Source organism: Aythya marila (assembly GCF_965140915.1).
Source record: "Aythya marila genome assembly, chromosome: 13".
Classification (NCBI taxonomy): Eukaryota; Metazoa; Chordata; class Aves; order Anseriformes; family Anatidae; genus Aythya; species Aythya marila.
The window spans coordinates 2,640,739-2,662,489 of NC_139054.1; the positions used below are offsets into that span (position 1 = coordinate 2,640,739).

General features: G+C 36.8%; 2 protein-coding genes across 2 annotated transcripts in view; both read left to right on the plus strand.

Annotated features, from left to right (window-relative positions):
• The window catches only part of LOC309883200 (connector enhancer of kinase suppressor of ras 2-like), a 176,665-nt gene extending 169,478 nt beyond the window's left edge, over positions 1-7,187 (plus strand). The window contains exon 25 of the mRNA XM_082771099.1: positions 219-7,187. Coding sequence (XP_082627225.1) covers positions 219-434 — 216 coding nt within the window. The 3' untranslated portion in view covers positions 435-7,187. The remainder of the gene's footprint in view (positions 1-218) is intronic.
• Positions 7,188-7,679: 492 nt separating this feature from the next.
• APOOL (apolipoprotein O like) lies at positions 7,680-21,734 on the plus strand. The gene is made up of 9 exons (XM_082770538.1): positions 7,680-7,727; positions 11,333-11,434; positions 12,029-12,148; positions 13,439-13,493; positions 14,442-14,540; positions 15,675-15,766; positions 16,723-16,809; positions 17,843-17,999; positions 19,383-21,734. The coding sequence occupies exons 1-9, from the start codon at positions 7,716-7,718 to the stop codon at positions 19,478-19,480; spliced, it is 822 nt and encodes a 273-aa protein (XP_082626664.1). The 5' UTR covers positions 7,680-7,715; the 3' UTR covers positions 19,481-21,734.
• The last annotated feature ends 17 nt before the right edge of the window (positions 21,735-21,751 follow it).

Genomic DNA, 21,751 nt, shown 5'->3' on the forward strand with positions numbered 1-21,751 from the left:
GCTCTTTCTAGGCCTGTTATAGAAAGTGTCAAGGAATGAGCTGTCAGACAGTTTAAGTTGTAGTAGTTCCTGAGTATAGGTAAAAAATTGAAGTGCAGTTTGAATACTAGTTTGCCTAGCACTTTGCATTAAAATGAAAGCAGAAATAAAATGCCAAGATACAAAGTGTGGCATACATTTCATTTTGACATGTACTGTGTCTTTCTGGAATTTGATAGGCAAAGGAAGGGGACCTCACAGTTATCAACAACCTGCTGGATGATCCCAACTTAACGTCAAAGAAGTTTAAAGATTGGAAACTAAAGAACTATGAGTTTTTCCTGGACATTTGTGAGTACAGTGCTGCTTTGAAATCACAAAATGGAGCCTCTGAACTTGCAACCTCAGCACCAATGCTGACACATACACATTCATTCATTGAAACTCACGTGTGACAGGACTTGTACCGTGAATAACTGCTGGGTGCCATGAAAAATCCATAAGACAAACACTGTAATATTTATAAATAATGTACTCAGCAGTACTGTAAATAAGTTGGATAAGAGAATAGTGCCACAGGATGCCTACTACATTGCATGATGAGACAATAATATTCTTTACAAATTTTTTGTTTGCTATTATCAACCGATGTCCGTATCAAGCTCTGCATTAGAAAGAAGCAGTGCAGAAGTGTAACTGAAAACAAACACCAGTGTATTTAAAGTACTGTACTGAAACTAAGCTTCTAGTATGAGCTCCCACAGTCATTTTATATATTTAGATATACATAAACATATATCTATGTATATAAAATGTAACACAGTAGTTGATATTTACTTTCTAAATGCCCTAAAGTTAACATTTTCACACATTTTTCTTGAGAAAAATACAAAATAAAAACACAAATACATTGGATGCTCTTAGAGATGAACGATTATTTTTCTACATTTCCAGGTAGTGACCATCTTTGCAAATAAAAGGACAGAGTTATCAAAATGTAAACTCAATCCCTATAGTGTGCCTTAAAATGTACACTGTACATCTAGCAAATAGATCCCAATCTGGCCCTATGGGCATACTGTACATGCCATTAGATACTGTGTTTGTAAAGTACTGTGCCTGCCTTTAAAATGAATGAAAATAAGTGAGCAGGTGTGGCACAGAAGTTAAGATATGAGTAGAACAATGTCAGTTGTTCACTAATGCTGCAACTTATGGTGATTTTAACATTATTTGAAATATTTCATGGTGGAAGAAAAATGTCTGCACTGAATATGGCACATACTGCAGGTTTTCATAGTTTCTTCACTGTGAATTTAAGTGACACATGTGAGTCACAAAATTCAAGAAAGCTCTGATGCTTCAAGGGTGAGAATTAAGTAAAAAAAAATCCTGAACTAATCAATTAAGTTCTGTAATAGACTGGCATATAGAGCTAAGTAAATTATTCAAAATTATATCATGTCCGGCAATAATTTTTAGCTGTTAGTGGTACATCAGCAAGTGAGTGAAGTTATTCAGTACATCACTAGAAAACCAATCTGTATTGATTGGATTTGAGAAGACACGCACGTCACGTCACGTATTTCACTTCCTTGACTGGATGAGAATGATTTCTAAGAATGAGATTTTGGAGAAAATACTTGTATTCTTGAGAAAAAAGAAAAAAAAGAAGAAAGAAAGAAAAAAAAAAAAGATTGCTCTGAATGTTACTGAACTTAAATTTCCAACACACATTCACAATTTCCTTTGACTATGCTTGCTAGAATATTTCTAGAAAGCACAAGAAAGGAGTTGTGAATTCAGTTAATATCATTTGATTTAAACACAGGCATTCACTGATAATTTTTCACAATATAAACCTAATTGTCTCTCATATGTCAAGAACTGAAAAATTCATACAATTCATTACAATACTGGCAAAACTATTATCTCAAAGAAGTCCTAGTATCCAGGAAGAGATTTAAGTATTCACAAAGCTTGTGGGAAACTAATTTATTTTTTGTTGTTGTTGCTGATTAAAAATAGAGAAGGCTAATGAGAAACAAAGACAAAGCTAAAATCACCCATGCTGACTTCCTTCTACCTAGGCTCAATTTCACTCCTTCCTTCCTTCCTGACTCTTGCATCTCTTCCTATGCTGTGCAGCACGGGGATATGGTCAGTCCATAACACTTCATCTATGCCACTCCTTCCTCCTCACACTATATTCCCCTGCTCCAGCATGGTGTAACTCCCACAGGATACAGTCCTTAATGAGCTTCCAGTGTGGGTCCTTCCCACAGGCCACAGTTCTTCCAGAACTCCTCCAGCACGGGTCCTTTCTATGGGGTGCAGTCCTTCAGGAGGACACTGCTCCAGCACAGGTCCCTCACAGGCCCCAGTTCCTGCCAGACCTCCTGCTCCTGCGTGGGCTCCCCTCAGGCTGCAGCCTCCTTCAGGGCATATCCACCTGCTGCTCCAGCGCAGCCCTCTGTGGGCTGGAGAGGGACAGGCTGCTTCACCAGGGTCCAATTTCCATGGGCTGCAGGGAAATCTTGGCTCTGGCACCTTGGGAACATCCCCATCCTCCTCCTCCTCTTGCACTGGTGTCTGCAGAGCTGTTTCTCTTCTATTTTTCTCACTTCTCTCTCTCACAGCTGCTGCACAGCAATTTCATCCTTTCTTAAATACTAATGACAGAGGCAGCGTCAGCTTCACTGATGGGTTCATCTTTGCTCAAGGGAGGGTCTGTTTCTGAGCAGACTAGAAAGGGCTCGCTCTGTCTGACGTGAGGGCAGCCCCTGCTCTGTTCACATAAAGGCCACCTATGCAGTTTGTCTGCTGCCAAACTTTGTAAGGTAGACCCAATACAGCAGCTGGAGAAACACAACTCAGATTTGGTTTTGTTTCTCATTTCCACTGGCATTTATTGGAACCACGGTGGATGCAGTAGTAGCCTATAATAGTCAAAGGTATTAGAGTAAGGATGTATAACTTTACAGCTGTTTTGAGTTCTTTACATCACACAAGCAGTTAAGTCACAGCATGATTGTAATAAATACATCACAACATTTGGATAGAATATACAACATGAAGGCATATTTTACCTGCTTTAGCAAATTAACTGTGTACTTAAGAATCACTGAAGACAATGGCTCCTTAAATGCACGCATCGGAGTGGACAAGGATCACACTGTACCTGTTTTGCTTGAATATTAAACATACACTTAATCTTCTAAGCACCTGAGATAATAAAAAACATACAGGAAATAGAGGACAATTTGTCACCACAGGTTTCACCAAAATTGGAGTTGAGTATTCATGCAAAATGTGAAACTCAATTTCAATGTATTTACTATGTGAACATTGTAGTTATTGGACAACTGAATAGCAGAAGCATTAATAGAGGGAATTTGTCTAAATTTTTTCCCTAGAAGATCTCTAAAAGATGTATTTCACTATTTGTAATGTGGGAGAAATATGCTGCAGTGAAACAAGCAGAAGGGTAAATTATAGAATCCATTTATAAACCAGATCATATTGTAAGTGCAAGCAGTGATAGATAGACACAGAATTAAATGGATTAAATTTCATATATTCATAAAGAAATTTAAACTTCCCTTTCATTTCAAACCTAAAAGATGATCTGTGCTTTCATATTAAACAGATTTATATGATTTTAAAATAGTTTTCACAAAGAATTTCAAATGTTACTGTATAGTAACTTAAGAGAAATGGCAATTGTTCACTGAGCATATTCAGTAGTCCTTAGTAAACCATGAAAACAGCTATTCCTTTTCTAAAATGCTACTTATAGATACAGCTGAAAATGACAAACATCATTAGGAAGATATTTTTCAAAAATAATACAAATAATAAGGAAAACAGATGGAATCTCAATATTAATTTCTCAGTATTCACTAAAAAAAATAATACTTCTGAAATAGGAGTAAATGACAAAAAAAAATGAGATATCATACTCCTGGTTAGATTATTTTTTAAGTCTTTCAGTGTCATGGGTTCATCTGCGTTGAAATTCTCATAGCCATTAATTAGGATTTTGCTCTTCTTTGTTGAAGTAACTGACATGCACAGTGCAATATAGATATTGTATTTAAAATCCATGCACAAAATTCAAATAAGTCAAATTCTCCTGGTGCAAAAGGTACTCTAACACTGTACAATGCAGCTGAAACTATTAAGGTATATTATATTAAAGTATATATCAGGTATATAAAACTGATTTAATGCTCCCCCTAAACTACTGATCCCCCTCCTTTTTTAATACACTCTTCCGTATTCACTGAATTCTTTGATCATTAAAAAATACCTTAGTAGCTATCTCTGTATCACTTCCTCAGAAAGCTAAGGCTTTTTTCTTGTTTTCATAGATTTTAGGTGACAACTTCCCTGAACTTACTCTAATTGTTATGAACAAGAAGTAGTCAAAGGAGGAGGAGGAGGTTCTCATGAGTCTGTATGTACAAATCCTCTAATAAAAATAAAGCTGAGAGAATACTGGCTCCATGCTTGAGGGCAGCACAGGTAGGAGTACATTTCCGCTCACAGAAACCAGCCTGCATTAGACCTGGGGTCTTTACCCTCCCCAAAGCAAGTTGCTTTACTTCATTGGCAAAAATTACCCTACTGTTCCATCAGCTTCTGATATAGCTCTGCTTTCTCAAACACGCCACAAGCACTTTACATTTTAGGACCATAAGGAGAAACTAATCAATTGCTACTAAAAGATACTGGAGAATGAGATTTGATACCTTTTCCAAGAAGGGAATTTTGAATATGATCTCTTAGTTAATGTTCAGATACAGACTGCTATCTTTTAAGCTAGAAATGTGCTGCACCACTTGCTTTTTCCAAGGAAAAAAAATGAGTGTCGCAGAGAATTGCTAGATGTATGTGGCAACTTAGCTTTATTTTTACTGTCATCAGCAATTATAGCTTTCCAGGCCAAATTAATTATTCTTCAATTCAAAATTTGGTGAAGGCTACAGCAAAGGTACCTTCCAAAGGGTTACTTCACAGAGGGAATTGCTAAGCTTCACTAAAATTTGTAGAATTTCACTGTTGACCCTTACTGAGGCTTTACTTTGACTATTAATAGAACAGGCACCTCAGGCACTTTTTTTTTAATATATTTTTTTTTTGAGAGAGAGCTGATATACTACTGGGACCTAGTCTTAATAAAAGTACAGATTTTTTCAGGAAGATACTGCCCACCATTGTTTTCGAGAACCATATTCATCTTACTGCAGGCCAGACAAATTAACATGTTTGTTTTTATCACACTTACAAGCGTTTAATGTGACAATTAGGGATTTTACTGTATGCATTAATGCCACTGTATGAGCAGTATTTGAAAGAAAGCAATGCTGAAGAAATATGTCAACAAACTGCTGTTTGACCAGAAAGGTCTGACCTGATGGCTTCTGTCCTCACATTTCTAGAATATTACTCATTCTCAGGCATTGGTGAGGGTATCAATACAGATCTTTTTACTAATTGTAAATGCGTCTGTCTGAATGCTGCAGATTAAACAAGGATGCCACATTATACATATTTACTCTATTGCATTTTTTCACTAGCAACCACAAAGCAAATGTCTTAACAAATCTTGTTCACTGGCTAAACTAACAGTAAGACCTTACCAGTTAAGTTACCAGTTAAGACTTCTGTTTTATTGAGAAACAAGGATTTCAACTTAAAAATCTGAAATGGGAACAGGTTAGGATATAGGAGAAATGCACTAGTATTAATAAACTTTTTACATTTGACACATACTGTATTACAAAGAAAATATCCTTGCAAGACCATTAATTGCTGGGCCATAGGTGACTTCTGTCTAGTTTACTAAAGTAGCTAATAAAACTTGTATAGAGAGCCTTTTTTAGATAATGCTTACATGTATGAAAATGTATGACACCCTTGTACTATGGCTTGCACTTTACTTGCATTAAACTGTGAAGTAGGCTGTAGTAATGTCTTTGTATATTCAGGGGTTGAAATACCAAAGCAGTAGATGGTGTTCAACCTGTACTGTTAATTAAATCTGAACTTGCTGATAATGTGTATTTTGAAAACCCCGCTAACTTAAAGTCTTTAGCAAATAATGATATGGGGTCTCCATGGTCTTTGTTTCTTTGTAAATATAAACATTCTTACTGTTTCTGTAGCAATAGGAGGTTATAAACCAAACTTTCACTAGGACTGTTTTCAATAACAAAAAAAATCTATAGCGCCTTGTATAAAAATCATGGAGACTCCATGACCTGTGGGCATTTTTTGTTTACAAGCAGTATGTATATATGTATTAGAGGCAGAACTGTTATTTATCACAAAATTATGTTGTGGTTGATTCTTTCTAAAGTAAATATATGTTTTATGTCATTATGAAAAATAAGTATTTTTAGTAAGAGCCATCTTGAAAAGTTTGAAGTGTCAAAGCTTCAAATACTAGTAATCTTCCATGTTTCAGCCTTGTTTTTCTAATCAACTGTGAGATGAACTGAGAGGTCACGGTGAACCATCTGTCTATGCCAGGGAAAATGCCTGAGTTATATCACAGTTTCCGACATTCTGCAACTTTTCTCCAGTTACCATCTTGCTTAAGCGCTTTCATGAGCAGATGCTCTACCGGTACTGTGGTAAAGTCCCTCAGCTCACTGATGCTACAGAGATAGAAAAGTAACTGCTCTAACTGGACTAATACAGGTAAACTAGGTTTCAACCCCTGGATAATACAGTATTTCTTCAGTTTCACAACAGTATTTTTAATTTTATACTCGTCTACGCTGAGAGATGATCCAATAGTTTATATAGGCAGTGAATGTTAGGTTTCTTTTTTTCCTCTTTTCAGATGAGTTCTGTGTGAATTACTGTAACTGGCTGCGTTTTTTCTATCACAGAATTAACTTGTTAACTTTTTGTGTGTCTACAATGAAAATTTATGAATGGAAAACTTCACTGTGTGTTGCTCACTGGGCATATACCTCATGGTACATTGCACAGACGTGTAAGTTGTAAGTTGCACTGCAACATTAAAAAAGGAACATATTGCTCTTTTTTCAAAGATATTAACTTATTTAAGAGATATAGTCTGTACATTATTAAAAAGAACATTTATTCTTCCTAAATTCAAACAAAGCTTTTGTTTTGGGGAAAAAAAAGTTGTAAACTTCAGTTGTAAATTTGGACTTCAATAAACTGAATTATCTGCACTTAAAAAAATTGTGTTTGCAGTGTTTTAGTGTGTGTGTTCTGTAATAACTGTAATTAGAAAAGGAGTAATAAAAATCAGGCCTCAGGCCTGGGTCCAACGCGGGCAGCAGCTGATGCACTCCCTCACTTGGGCTGAGGTCTTCCAGCTGTTTGAACAACAAACCGTGGCTGCTTCACCTGAACAGTCCTGAGAAAACTTTTTATGTTTCCTTGGTTAAAGCAAACGCGGTTTACACGTTTTGTTTCTCTCATGTTTTAAAATGGGGACACTTGGGATTTGTGCTTTGTGACTGCAGCAGTATCAGTGACCATATACCCTGACCCAAAACGTTTCTACACCGAACGTTTCCCACAGCCAGGAGAGGTAACGCTGACCAGAGCCACAGATTTTAAGGTTAATTTAAGGTTATCAGCTCGCCACAGACCCGACGCGGCCGCTGCGCCCCGCCCGGCGCGGGAGGAGCCCGGGGCCGCGTCCAAGAGCCCGGCCCGCCCCGCGGCCGCCAGGGGCTGTCGCTAAGATGGCGACCAAGGTGAGTGCCGCCTGGCGGGGGGAGGGCGCTGCCGCGGCGGCTCCCCCGGCCCAGGGCTCCCCGCAGGGAGGCACCCGCGGCCCGGGGGGAGGCTTGAGGGCACCCCGGGGCCTCCTGCGCCGGAGGCTGCCCGGGTCGGGCGCCGCTTGGCTGGGGAAGCGCAGGGGGGAGGCCGCGGAGCGTGCTGCGGACCGGCCGCCCTGCGGCTCCTGTGGCCCCGGCGCTGCCCCTGCGCTGCCCCTGCGCGGCTTCTCCTCTCCGGGGCTGGGAGCGGGAGGCTGGGGCGCGGGGCAGCGGAGCTGGAGGCGCAGTGGGAGTTCGGAGGCCTCGGCACCGCGCCCCTCCGTCACGGAACGGGTGCCCCAAGGAGCTGGCTGCAGAGCTGCTGCGTTGTGCCCGGGGAATACAAGGAGTGTTTCTCTTCGGGCCGTTCTCCGTCTAACTAAGGCTTTCTGAAATGCCTTCCGCTGCTTATTGGAGAGTTGAAATACCGTCAGGATACTTGCTCGGTACTAGAATTGTAAGGGTAGCACATCACTGAAGCACGCTGTTACAAACTAACCTGGTCACAAGTACCTAAAAGGTCTTTAACTGGAGATAATGCAGTGTGTTTAAACGGGGCAAAACGTGCCTGTAGAGATCAAGGCTTTCTCTCGAATATGTACGTGGGTTTTCCAGTCCTCACAGTCCAACTGAGGAATAGGTTGCTCACACGTGAATCTTGATACTTTTACGAAGTATTTACAATGCATGTGCATCTGCAGGGAAAGACACGATGCAAATGAGGACAGCCGACAGAATGGAAATGAAGCCTTTTACCTCAGGCTGTACCTGAAAAAGGAAATCATTTGGCTTCACCATATGCTTGGTGATCCTGAAGTAATATTGTCGAGTACATAGATTTGAATGATTCAGTACCTTTGGATAAGTGACATGAATTTGTGTGGTGTTATTTACTATGAAAAATTAATAGATTTCCATTGTCGTTAAGTTTACCCTCTCTGTTGGTTACCATCTGGCAGACAAAGATCAACTCAACTTAAACTCTGTGGATTTGTTTTTGAAGTGGAAGGACACTTTGTTGCACCTGTGTGCATGTTTTGTAAATGTCTCTAGAGACTTGTAAATAAACATGTGTGAACCAAAGCTTCTAATGATCTTCCTGTCTCATGTAACTTGTGGGAAAAATAAAGGATCAGAGACAGTTTTCTGCTCCAAATCAAGACATCTAAGTGATAATAGAAAATTATAAGCCCATGCCTATCATTCATTTAATAACACCTCTCCAATGAAAATGTGGCATGAAGCAGCTGCTAAAATTTTAATCTCATTTTAATCTGGCTAGTAGATTCTGGTTTTGGGACAGAGAAGGGGTATGTAAGATAGACACGTGCGTCAGGTCTTTGCATATAGGCCACTTCTTTCATTTCCTCTGGTCATTTGGAAGTTTGTTTTGACCTTCTGGAGAAGTTTCCTTGTTTGTGCACCAGTTCTTGAAGCAGAATTGTGCATTTGTGGAGTTTCCTTTTTTTCCTAACTAGGGCATGAAGGCATGTAACTGGTGATATCTGTAATTCTGGTGATGTTTAGATCTATATTCATGTTGACTTTATCTCCAGAAAGTGTCATCTGGGCTCCTGGTTTTTATAACTTCTGGTGTTTAGATCTGTTGCCATTAGAGACAGAGTGATTTTCTTCTGTTATTTTCATAGGCTTAGGTCAGAGCGTTAATTCAGATAACAGAACTATCATTAAAATGCAGAGCAGATGTTGAGCTAACCTCGTTCAGTTTTGTTTTTTTTTAAAGGCAAATTCAAATATTTCCCAACTTTATTAGCAAGAGTTTTTTTGTTGTTTTGAATCTGTAATTGACTGAAATTCTGGAGTTGTTTTACTGACTGACTTTGCAATTCCAGCATTTTTACAGCCTGCAGATGTTTTTCTCTGTATTTCTTTCTTAGCCTTTGATAGGACTACATGATCCTGTAGTTTCTTAGTTCTCTATAATGTCTTGAAGATATCATAGGTAAATTATCTTATTTTAATCAAATATTTTTCAGAAATTCATAATAATAAAGTAAAAATATCTTAGCTAATTTACATATTTTTAATATACGTAGTCATTCAACAAAGAGGATAACTCACCGTAGTGAAGCCCACTGAATGTAGGCAAGGTGATGTTGCTTTCCTTTCTCCTCGGCTCTTTATGATTTCCATGGAAAAGAGTGAAACCTTCTTGCAGTGGTTGTGCTAACAGAAGCGTTAGGTAGTAGAGCTGATTTTTAAACATTTATGCATTAGTCTTCAGGCACCCAAAAGCAAAGCAATTAGTGTCAGTCAGAAACTGGACTGCTTTCAGCATTCACATTTCAGCTTCCTGTGTTACACTTAGAAAGTCACAGCAGAGTTTGTAGTCCTCAAACAACTTAATCAGGTGTAAGCGAACAACGTAACTTTTTTGTGCTTTCTCCCTTTTAAATTTTAGTTTGCTTCTAGTATCTACTGCAGATTGGTATTCTGGCTTGGTAGGCACCTTGTACTGAAATAGGTTATCTGAATTAAAGGACATCTGAAGTAGTTTTTTTTTAATAATATAAAAGCCAGGCCTTTCCTTGAGGACTGCTTTATCTTCGTGGACCATCTTCTGTAGCTCAGGCTGTGCTGTTTTGCTCTCTGCAATATTATCTCAAGGACAGTTATTGTGTGAATTGGTTCATACTGGGACTATTGCTATCCTCCTCCACCTATTTGCTGCATCCTGGGGGTTTCCAGTGCTAGGAAAGATCCTGAGCACCCACAGAGCCTCCTGGAGACGTTCTCGGGTTGCCTGGGGTGTGGTGAGATGGCAGTGGTGAGTGCTCAGCTATTAGCGTATGCCAGCATGCTTAGTGTACCTCCAGTTGGAATGCTAAGGCAGTGAGGTTAAAAAAAAAAAAAAAAAAAAAAAGTTCATATGAAGCTGTATTTGAATTTAAGCTTTGTGTAACATAAACTATTTTTTTCCAACTTCGATATTCTAAGTAGGCTTGAAGCTATCATGACCAAGCTTAATGTTGGTAAATTGCATTGCAGGTGACATCATTTGAAAGGTTAAGCAGACAGTTCTTTATTCCAGTTATTGCATTGGGGTTTTGCTTGTTGTTGACATGCAGCTTTTCCAAACAGACAATAGTTGAACCATTCTCTGAACTGGAAAGGAGATGACTTTGGCTGACATTATGGGGAATTCCTGTAAATAAAATTGAGGTGCTTTTTTTTTTTTTTTTTTTTTTCTGATATAAAAAGGTCATTCATTGACTTGGACTACTTATACTTTGACTAGATTAGTTTATCATAATGGGTGATGATTAAAGTGGCACTGATCATAAAATCCTCCCACGTATTTTAGATAGAACTTGGTGATTCCTAGCTTTTTCTTTACCATTGGTATTTCAGAAAGTGTTTGTAATATGGGGAGGTTTTTGAAAGTATGCTATTTTAAAAAGATTTTGAAAGTGACTAATTTAATCCCATATTTGATCAAGCACAATCCTATAGTAAAATTCAGACTGTATTGCAGTGAAGTTTTTATTTCTACTTTAACTCCCTTTTTTCATCTGTCTCAGGTGGTAAAGCTGGCAGCTGTTTCTTCTGGTCTACCATTTGCATGTACTGTATACGCTGCAACAGAAAAGGAATCCAAAAGTCAGCTGGTGAAGCCAAATCAAGTAAGAGCTTGTCATTCTTGAAAAGAATGCTAGAAAAATCTACAGATATCTTTCCACTGATTTTTATTAGCCAGTAAATAAAATACATACTTGAGTATTATGTGATAATTTACATTACCTCCTAAATAATTGGCCTCTACAGCACAAATAAAACATGAAGAGTGTATGCTAGTGAGGTTTTATCTCGTTTTGATTATTACATTATTTCCAGACTTAAGCCAGGTAAAGTAAAAGAGTATAATCCTTGCTCGTAAGTCTTTTTCTATCGTACAGTTTCTAGCAATAAATTATGTGTATCTTACAGCTCTTCTGGCTTATGCTTACGATGAATAAAATATATTTTTATCATACTCAGTAATTCTACTTCTTGGAACTTGCACAATACTTTCTGGTTTTATTTCTGAAGAATTAACCTGTAGTCACACTTGTGTAATGCAATTTTCTAAATGTAAAAGAGCGCGTTTTAATCTGCAGACATTGCTGTAATTGGAAGACTAAAGATTTGTGGTCTTGAAAAACATGATTCAGTGTAGATAAATACTACTCGGTATACAGAACATTTTCTCTGCAGTCCAGTTATGCTTTTCTTTCCAGCTTCCAATTTACAGCTCACCACTTCTGAAATTGAAATACATTGAAGAACAGCCTGGTCACTTGCAGAAGCAATTCTCTTCAGTAAGACAGGCAACTGGCCGCTACATTGGATGGTGTAAGGTAAGAAGTACCTCTATCCGAGGTTTCCTATAATTCACTAGACTAAAACCTTCAAACAACATCATACTTATTTATTTATTTATTTATTTATTTTCAGTTTCTTGTATTAGGAGAGACCTGTAATTTAAGACACAAAAATGAACCATTCTCTCATAGTCCTCTACTGTTCTTTTAATAGGGAACCTGTGCATTCTCCCTGTTTTCCAAATCAAAAGACAGGAAGATCAAATAGGTCCCTTTCAGTCAATACTCAAGTGGATCTAGGCCAGCCCACAGTGTCAAGTTTGCTCGACTTCTGCAGCAAGAATTACGTAGTTTACTTCTTGCCAGCATAACTCTATTGCATTTGGGATTCTGAAATCCCAGGTACAGTCTCCATAGAGAGAGAGAGCTGCTTTCAAATGACTGGTTAAAAGACCTGATTCAGGTACTTTAGGAAAGACAAACTGAGTGAATCCAGTATTACAGCTAAAGCAGGATATTACTAGCTGTTTGTCAAAAATATGTCACAACTCTATTACTGACTATTCTAGTCACGGAAGAAGATGTGATACCTGTCACCATTCTGATTGCTAGTCAATGGCAGCCTCTTACGCTGACTGCTGTTAATACATGAAATGTTATGCTTCTATTTTCCTATTACAAACAAAATAGACCTGAGCAGAAAAAGACAGAAATCAAAATGTGTACATGTATTTTCTGTCAATTCCACTTCCAATGGTCTCTGAAAATTCTATTAATGACTACATAACTGAAACCAGTTAGTTATAAGTCTGTGTCAAACTTTTCCATGCCCTTAATTGGGAAGTGTCAGGGGCTGACTAGCAGGGACCTCTGGTGGCACAAATTCAGTGTTACTACGAATACTTTTTCAGTGATAAAATTCATGATTCTTTTTTATTAATCTCTTAAAGAACGTGTATTTACTTGATTTGTGTAGCAATCTGAGGACAAATATACTAATAATAGGATAAAGAACAACTTGTAATTAAATTGACTGATTTGAAAGGAGTAATGCAAACTAGTTGAGTGCATCTCTTAAACCAAATGAGCATTGCATATCTTCAGCGAAACTGAGCACCATTATTTGGTGGTCAAACAGAATAGTCTCAACATAGCAACTGTAAAGTTCACTAATCTGTTGTGTTGTGGGGTTGTTTGTTTTTGAAAAGTTATGTTATATTTGTTTATCTCACTGTTTTGATCCTTATGTACCTACTGGCTAGTTCTGTACTGAAAGCATCTACTTTTGCAAAGTATTTACATTTATTTTATTTTACTTTTCTATAGGATGCTTTTTTGTTTGTTAAAAATGGAATAATGGATTCAATTCAGTTTGGGAAAGGTAGGCAAGTCAAGAATTTCTTAACTGAACATTTTCTGTTGATTCTCCTAGCAACTTAGAAAACTGGTCAAAACAGTAAATTGTACTTAAAGAGGGAAAAAAAAAGATGGAAGGAGACTGCACTGGGATATTTTTGGGAGATGTAAAAAAAGGTTACTAGAGCCACTGCTAATTCATTATATAGTGTAGTTTCACTTCTGTTCTCAAGTGAGAGAAATGACCAACTAAGTAGTATTTCTTATTCCTTTGAATTTTTTCTTATTCCTTTGTTTTTTTCTCCATGTTTTGAGATCTTGTGATATATTCTGTTTTTGCAGATTTAGAATTTTCTGTGGACTGTCAAAACATTAGATTTTATTGTGATTGTGATGAGAGAATGTACAGAGAACATCTCCCTTGCCTTGCATTCTGCAAAATGTTTTTTGAAGTTTGAGGAAGGGAGTGACTCTTGAGTAGGTAGCACATAGGCAGTGCTAACTCTTATTTTAATTTGTAAACTTTTGAGTATAGAGTTAAATAATTGCTCAAGTCTGAAACTAAAGATAAGAGTAATTTTCTATCCCAGTAATATACTGGGAAATTCAAAAATATGTATTAATAAATCTATATTAACTCACAGTAAAATCACAACTTAAAGCTATGTTTTTCTTTTTGTTTCTTAAGGATTAGCATTTAATAAAACATACATAAGTATCTAAGGAGAAAATTTCTTAGTTTACTGCTGTGCTTCGAGGACTGGGATTCTGGTCCCGGCTAACAAAGGCTTCAGATTGTGCACCTGGAAAATAAGGCATCTTCATTCGTTAACACAAACTCCAGTGTTGGACTGTTTTCAGTTTTGGATATTTATAATTTTATTTCTGCCTTTATTTCCTAAGTTGGAAATAAAAGATAAAGAGTAGTGTTGAATTACTATACTTTTTTTTTTTTTTTTTTTTTTTTATTAAGATGCTTATGTCTACCTGAAGAATCCACCACCAGAATTTCTTCCCAAAGTTGGCATGATTACAATATCAGGCCTAGCTGGTGTAGTGCTGGCGAGAAAAGGTAGGGTTGCTATTTTTTTTGCTTATTTTCATCATTGATGTGTTGAATATTTAGCATGTACTACTTTTGTCAAAAGATTTTTCTGAAATTGAGGAAAAAAAAACTAACTATTACTTAAATAAAATCCTTCCTGATCAATTCAAAGGACATCATGAAATGTTTCTTTAAGATGATGACTAAGACCCACTAGAGCAGGACTATGTAGCCATTTTTGATGGTGGAATTGACAGCAATTCACTTGATCTGAGTTTGTTCATTATTAGTTTTCAACATGTGTGTATATGGGAAGGAATTTGGAGACAAATTGATAAGATTGTTTAGTATTGTGAAAACAAAGAGAATCTAGAGAAAAGTACCTACTACAGATTGTTGGCATTTAGCTACCAGGTATGAGAGAATATACATCAGATGGCATGACTTCAGCAACTTTGAAATCAAAAGGGGAATTTCAGGCTTACATCATCCTCTTTTCTCAAGATAAATATTAAAGGAGTAATACTTATCCTGCTAGAAAATACTGTTCAGAAAATGTTCATCTGTAATACCTGAGTGCACACATGTTTTCTGAGAATTTTGCAAAGCAAATGAGTTCATCGTGATTTTAGTAAATTACTAAAAGGATTTTTATTGTATTCCTATTGCTTTTCAGTGGACAGTCATTAAAAAAATAATAATTAAGAATCTGCTATCAGGGCTTCTTGACAGCAAACAGTAACTCCTGAGAATGGCCCAGCCATTCTTACATTGGAATAAAAAAGGCCTAAGTTTCCAGCTTCCTACCTTCTCCAAATTCTACATACAGTCTGTGTCCTTGAAAGTGTGCATGGAACTAGTGAAGAATCACTGCAGCTCCTAACTGACACAGACATTATTCTCATTTTTTGGAGTTTTGGAAAATCTGGTCTGGGATTGCTTCTCATTCAGGAAACCAACTTTGAGAATACCAGTTCTCTCTTACAAACCTGGCTGTTTACTGAATACTAATCGTTTTCTGCATTCCCTCCTTCAGCCATAGTGGGGATAAATTGGATATAAACAATTGTTAGGGGTTAAACAATTGTGTTTAATTGATACTACCACTTAGATTTATGTTACCTTAGTGTCTAATTATTTGGAATATTTGTCTTTGTACAGGTTCTAGATTTAAGAAAATTGCTTATCCATTGGGACTTACTACTTTAGGAATTTCAGTTTGCTACCCAGCTCAGTCAGTACTAATTGCTAAGGTAAGTTTCCTCATGTTTTAGTACTGAATTAACAGAGAATTCAGTCACAACATTGCAGTTTCACTTGATTTAAGTGTCAATTTTTGGGCACCCTTATATTACTAAACTTCTAAGAGTTTTTATTTGTTTTTGTTTTTCTTATGTACAAATCAATGAGGATTACAGTTTCTCAGGAGTCATTGGGGGACTTCCTTGACTCGTTTTAAAACTTTTATGTCAGGGTTGGAAGAATCAGAAATGAATAGGAATGCTACACTGTACATCAATCATAACCTAGCTCGGGAAGCTAAGTCCTTGTTTCCTGTCTGCTTACATTATGTTTCAACACAATTTTTTGTGGTTGCAGCTGTGAAATACTATGTATCTACAGAGCACTTATAACATTTCTCCTTATTCAATGCAGTATTATAAAATTACTTTTCTAAAATATGAAAGACTGAAGGATTTGGACATTTTAAAGCAAAGAATTGCTTGCTTCCGTGGGCCAGGTCATCTTTTGAAGTTTTTTTTCCCTTTTGTGTTACTGTCTTGGATCATTTCCAAAATAATGAGGCAAGTCTGGATTCCTGTAAAGCTGGTGTTGCAGTCTATTGTGCTAACATTTACAAAACACTATCCTGACAGGGTTTTGATTTTATTTTGAATAGATGTATATATTTTGATTTTATTTGTATATATATGTGTGAATATATATATATGTATATGAATGCTTCCTGTGGATTTCTAATAACAATGTCCTAAAAAATCCTAAATCAAGCTATTTAGGATTTGCTTGACGTAAGAGAAGTATGCACTAGATTTTGAAAAGCAGATGATTACAATATGTCTTAACACATTATGGTGTTGATCACGTTCTCATCAAAATAAGATGTGTTGCATTTTGAATGGTTAAAGTTATTTTTAAATTGTGGGTTGTTTGTTTTTTTTTGTTTTGTTTGTTTGTTTGTTTTAAATAGGTAACAGGGAAAAAGGTATCTTCTGCAAGCCATCGAATCTATGAGGCGGTACGATCACTGTGGGCAAAAAAGGAGGATGTCTCCAAGGTAGGCTTTCTGAAATAATGACCATAACTCATAAATGCAAAGGAAGAAAAAAGTAAATGAGAAGGTCAAGTACCATTCTGCTGATAAGTATAATCAGTAAGATTACTGATAGCATTAAGGGAGGCGCAAAAACCTTTCTGATATTTTTGTAATTTCATTGTTTAGTTAACGTAAGGTTTGTTACACCTCTCAAACCAATAGACACTCAGATCCTCTGTATGCTTCGACAAGCACAAAAATGCAAAAGAGAAGAGTGAGTTTCTCTTGGAGCTTCTTTTTAGCTCGGCAAAAGTTAACCCATTCTGATTCAAGGTTTGGTCCTGAGGAGATCACTGAATTTAAGATAGAGAAGATATATAGAATTAGCACAGATATAACTAACTTGTGTTTAAACATATCAGTGAAGGTAATTCCACAGTCCTTTCAGGACGTCTGTTTAAATTACTCTGTGATTTAAATTGTGTTCATCTCAGATTGAGCTTATTTTTTTCTTGTCCTGTTCTTGTTGCAGCTATAGTGAAGAGGTCGTTAACCTCTTTATATTGACCTATTGCATATGGAAAATTTATCTATTTTTGCTTGCCATTATCTTCTGCATAGAATAACCTATTACTTTATATTACTAGGGAGATGTGTCTTTTTAGCTTCTGTTAACTAAAGGCAGTAAGTGTTCTGTAAGATCTAAATATTTTTTGTCTTGTGTAAGACTATAGATTCCTCATGTGTAAAGAACAGTGACTTTGTGAAGTAATTTGAGGGTCTCAAGTATAAACAAGATCAGACTGAAGTATGCATTCATGAAATTGCTTACATGTGAATTTGAAGTTAGGCTATCTGAACTAGGGGGAGGTTTTATGCAGGTTTGTTTGTGTTTTTGTTTTACAGCTATGTCCACTGCATGCAACTGGCTAATATTACAAGTGAATGTCATTGTATGATCTCATATCTGAAAATAATTTAATAAAAGATAAGCTTTCAGATAACCTTATTTTGCAGTAATGTATTAAGCATTTTATTCATGTTTGGTTCACAGCTGCAGCAAGAGTCGAAATCAGTTACACAAGAAGATAAGAAGAAGAAAGAAATTTCTAATACAAAACCTGAATCTGCTTTTGAGTCAAGATCATTTAATAGAACAGAATCTTCTCCAATAGAGTCTTGGAGTACTAAAGATCCAGTGCCTTCATCAGGTGAATTAAAAATTCAAACTGTAATCTCAGTTACAACATGCAAATCTAAGGCAGGTTCTGAATTCCTTGGATTCATTTTGTAGTTACCCTTGCTTTAAAATGGAACAGGCTGTCATAGTGTATTATTCTTGAAAATACATTGAAGACAGAATCATTTAATAACTATATCACAGCCTCAGGGAGATAATTTTCTCACTGTGGAACCTGTCAGATTTTGAAAATTATTATATATTTTTTGTTCTTCCTCAGTAATGTTTTCTTTCACTCCATGCGGTTTGTACCGTATTGCATATTGCTAGCAATGAGATCATGTCATCAAGTACTTCTGTAAAATACCTACTTTACATTGTCTTTCTATGCCAGAATTTAAGGATTATTGCTGGATTTTTATTTGTGAAAACAGCTGATTTGAATTAATGTTCATTTTTCTCTATGTGTTCTTTATCTTCAGATGTTGGTAAAAGAGGAATAAGTAAATGACAGATAAAGCACTGGATTTTATTTTGCTAGTTTTCTGCAGTGGTGCTCCCCATGCATTAGTTCCCCATGGAATTTCCCATGGAATTAGTTCACATCCCTAATACAGATGTTCCCTAAATTAATCTGGTTTGTCAGCGAGCTTTATTTTCATTTGTCCAAACAAAGCAAAGTTTTTAGGGGAACACAGCGCCGTTTATTAAACCAACTGATGATGTAGCTGGAAAAGATATGGAGCAGTATTAGGAGGCACAGTCCTAGATAAACCTGGCATCATATTCACAAAGGTCCTCCATAATGACAGTATCAGTAAATGTCTCAGTGTTTGTGCCTTGACGTGCAGGTTGAGCGTGAGGGCTACACATTTTACTAATCTTAGTCTTTTTGAAGTCATAAAGTGAAACTATGTAAGTGTGTTTTTCTCCATTTGGAATCCTTACCATATGGCTGTGAGTGGCTGTGCAGCAGCTTCAAGGAAGATTCAGCTGTGCCGGGGGGTCAGCTGTGCTCCTGGGAGTAGCGTGGGCAGAAAGAATCAAGACTTCTTCCACATCCTAAGCTTTCCCTTCCTTTCCAACTGTAGGGCAAAGCATCGCTAATTCTTCTCTCACCCTGTGGTGTTCAGGAACTCCATCTGCTGTTGTATGCTAATAATTACAACATTACAGAATCACAGAAAGGCTGAGGTTGGAAGGGACCTCTGAAGATCATCTAGTCCAACAGCCCTGACAACCATTACTTCGTCGGTCTGTGACGCTTACAGTTTTAACTAGAACATGTGTATTTTTGGTCATTCTTAACAGCTTAACAATTCAGTAATTCTCAAAATGCGTCAATAAACTTTTTTTTAGAGCTCAAAAATATATTAAATATATTTTGTTAATGCTTCTTTCATGTTTTTAACAGGAACAGGGAAGACGACAAAATTTAAACCTGACCCAAAACTTATGGACCACGGTCAGTCCAACCCAGAAGATGTGGATATGTACAGTACAAGAAGCTAAGATGTCTGCTTATAAATCTTCACGAAGTATTACAGATAAGGGGGAGGGAAGAAGGGAAGGAATGATCCTTGTGACTCATGCTCTGTGAGGTATAATTTAATCAGGTATTTTCATATATCCCAGTTTGTATTATTGCCTCGCATGATTCTGTTTAATGAATATTTAGTTTCTCACTACCAATGAGCAGTGAGAATTCACTCGTATTCAGTGTTACTAGTGCGACACTGAGAAAATGAGATTTGTCAGTGTCTTCTCACAGTGAGGTTTCTCTGTGCCAAACATGTTAATAAATGACATTTCACAAAGGAGATTGGAAAATGTAAACGTATTTCTATACTTGAGCTCAGATTTTCACTATAGAAGAATGTGATTGATGGGATTAGAGAGGCTTCTTTGTTTCTTTTTCACTTTCAGCTCTGGAATAAAGTGCAACTTCTTATTGTTCTGAGTAGCCTTAAAAAATTAGTTGTTTTATCATATGATTAGCATTATCTGTAATGCTTGTATAAATAAGTCAGTTCTTTTCATTGCAAAGTCATTTGTTGTTGTTTACCTCTTTCACAAAGGTAAATGGTAACTGAACTTCTTGTCTTGCTTGCTTGCTTTGTGTTCAAATGTCACTTAAGTTGGGAAACACACAACTGATCTCTAAAACATCCATTATGGATTATGCATTAGCTTCTACCTACTTCTAATACTTAGAAGAACTATATACAAATTGCTTAATACATGAGAATGATACTGCTTCGATTTACATAGAGTGAATTAGAAATGTTTAGGAAATGGAAACCTGCTATAGTTTGCAGGGTTAAAGTAAGAAATGCATAAATGGTTAAAAGTGCTGACAAATCTGTAAAAACGCTGAAGTAGTAGGCAGTGAGAACAGAAAGTGAGAACACCACTATGCAGACAGATGGTTTGCTTGGGAGTCTTAAACCCCAAAGAAGCACTGCCTCAAACGAGCATATTTTCAGTGCTGGGGTGTGAAGGGATATTTGTTCCTGTTCTCAATAAGAATAGGTTTCACAACCTGATTCCTTCTTCTCAGGCTGCTTCTGCAAAGACAGAAGATTTAATGCAGGCAAACAGTGTTCCTTGTGTTACTGTGGAACTAGCAAAAGTAGTGAGGGGATATTGCATGATGGGATGTGCACAAAGCAGAAATGCTGAATAAAAGCAAATCACAAGTAAGGCTTTTACGGTGGCTCAAACACAGATCTGATATTTTGGTATCCAAATTTGGGCCTATACAGAGTCCAACACAAAGTCAGTAAATGCGAGATACAAAAAACGATTTCAGTTAGTTAAACTTGCTTGGGCCGCCTGAGTTAGTCATGTTTTATTTCTTTAATCACTTTTTAAGGCCCAGGAAACTGTCAGAGTTCAGGCAGCAATCAGAGGATATTAAGTCAATCTTCACAGAACCAGACAAGATGCATAGAGTTCCATCACAGAGAGAGCAGTAGAAAAATTAGATGGCTGGTTGCATGTGCAATTTTCAGGAAAACATTTGAAGACATAAGGCAGGAAATGAAAGTGATGAAGAAATGGTCGTTTTCAAGTGCAAGACTGGATGGCCAGTATTGTCTGTCTCTGTCTCTGGCCCCTTGGTTAGATTCTGGATTAAAATAAAAGGCAAAACCATCTCCTCTACACATAGATTCTATTTAAATTCTAACTTACGTCCTTCGAGTGATGTGCTAACACAAGAAGTCAACAAGAAAGGTAAGAGGTGATGCAGATTTGCATTGTTTACTGTGGTGACATTTTTCAGGATGCAGAGGGAAACTGTGCATAGCAATTACTTTTCTGGGAGCAGGGGAAGAAGCTCCCTTGGATAGCTGTTAAGGAACAGGCATAGGCAGCCCTGTACTAGAGTGCAAAAAGCTTCTCTGATTTTTTTGTAACTTAACCTTACAGCTTAACCTAAAAGTCTGATAGAGTTCCTTTCATATTAGAATTACACAGTACCACAACAGAAGTAAGAATATATATTGTATTTTTTATATGATGTAAAATATATATTTTTGAAAAGTCTAATAAAGAACTGAGTCACAAGATAATATTTTATAAATATTTTTAAATTAATGCATGCTCTTTTATTTAAGATTTATTTTATTGCTTACACAGAGATTTGGAGTTTGTTGATTCTTTTTTTTCTTTATTTACGTAAAACCAATTGTGGTACTTTACTTTGTGCTATTATTGTGAAGCACCTGAAAATAAAAGGTGATAAGATGCTTTTAAACATTAAGTTTAACTTCCATGTGT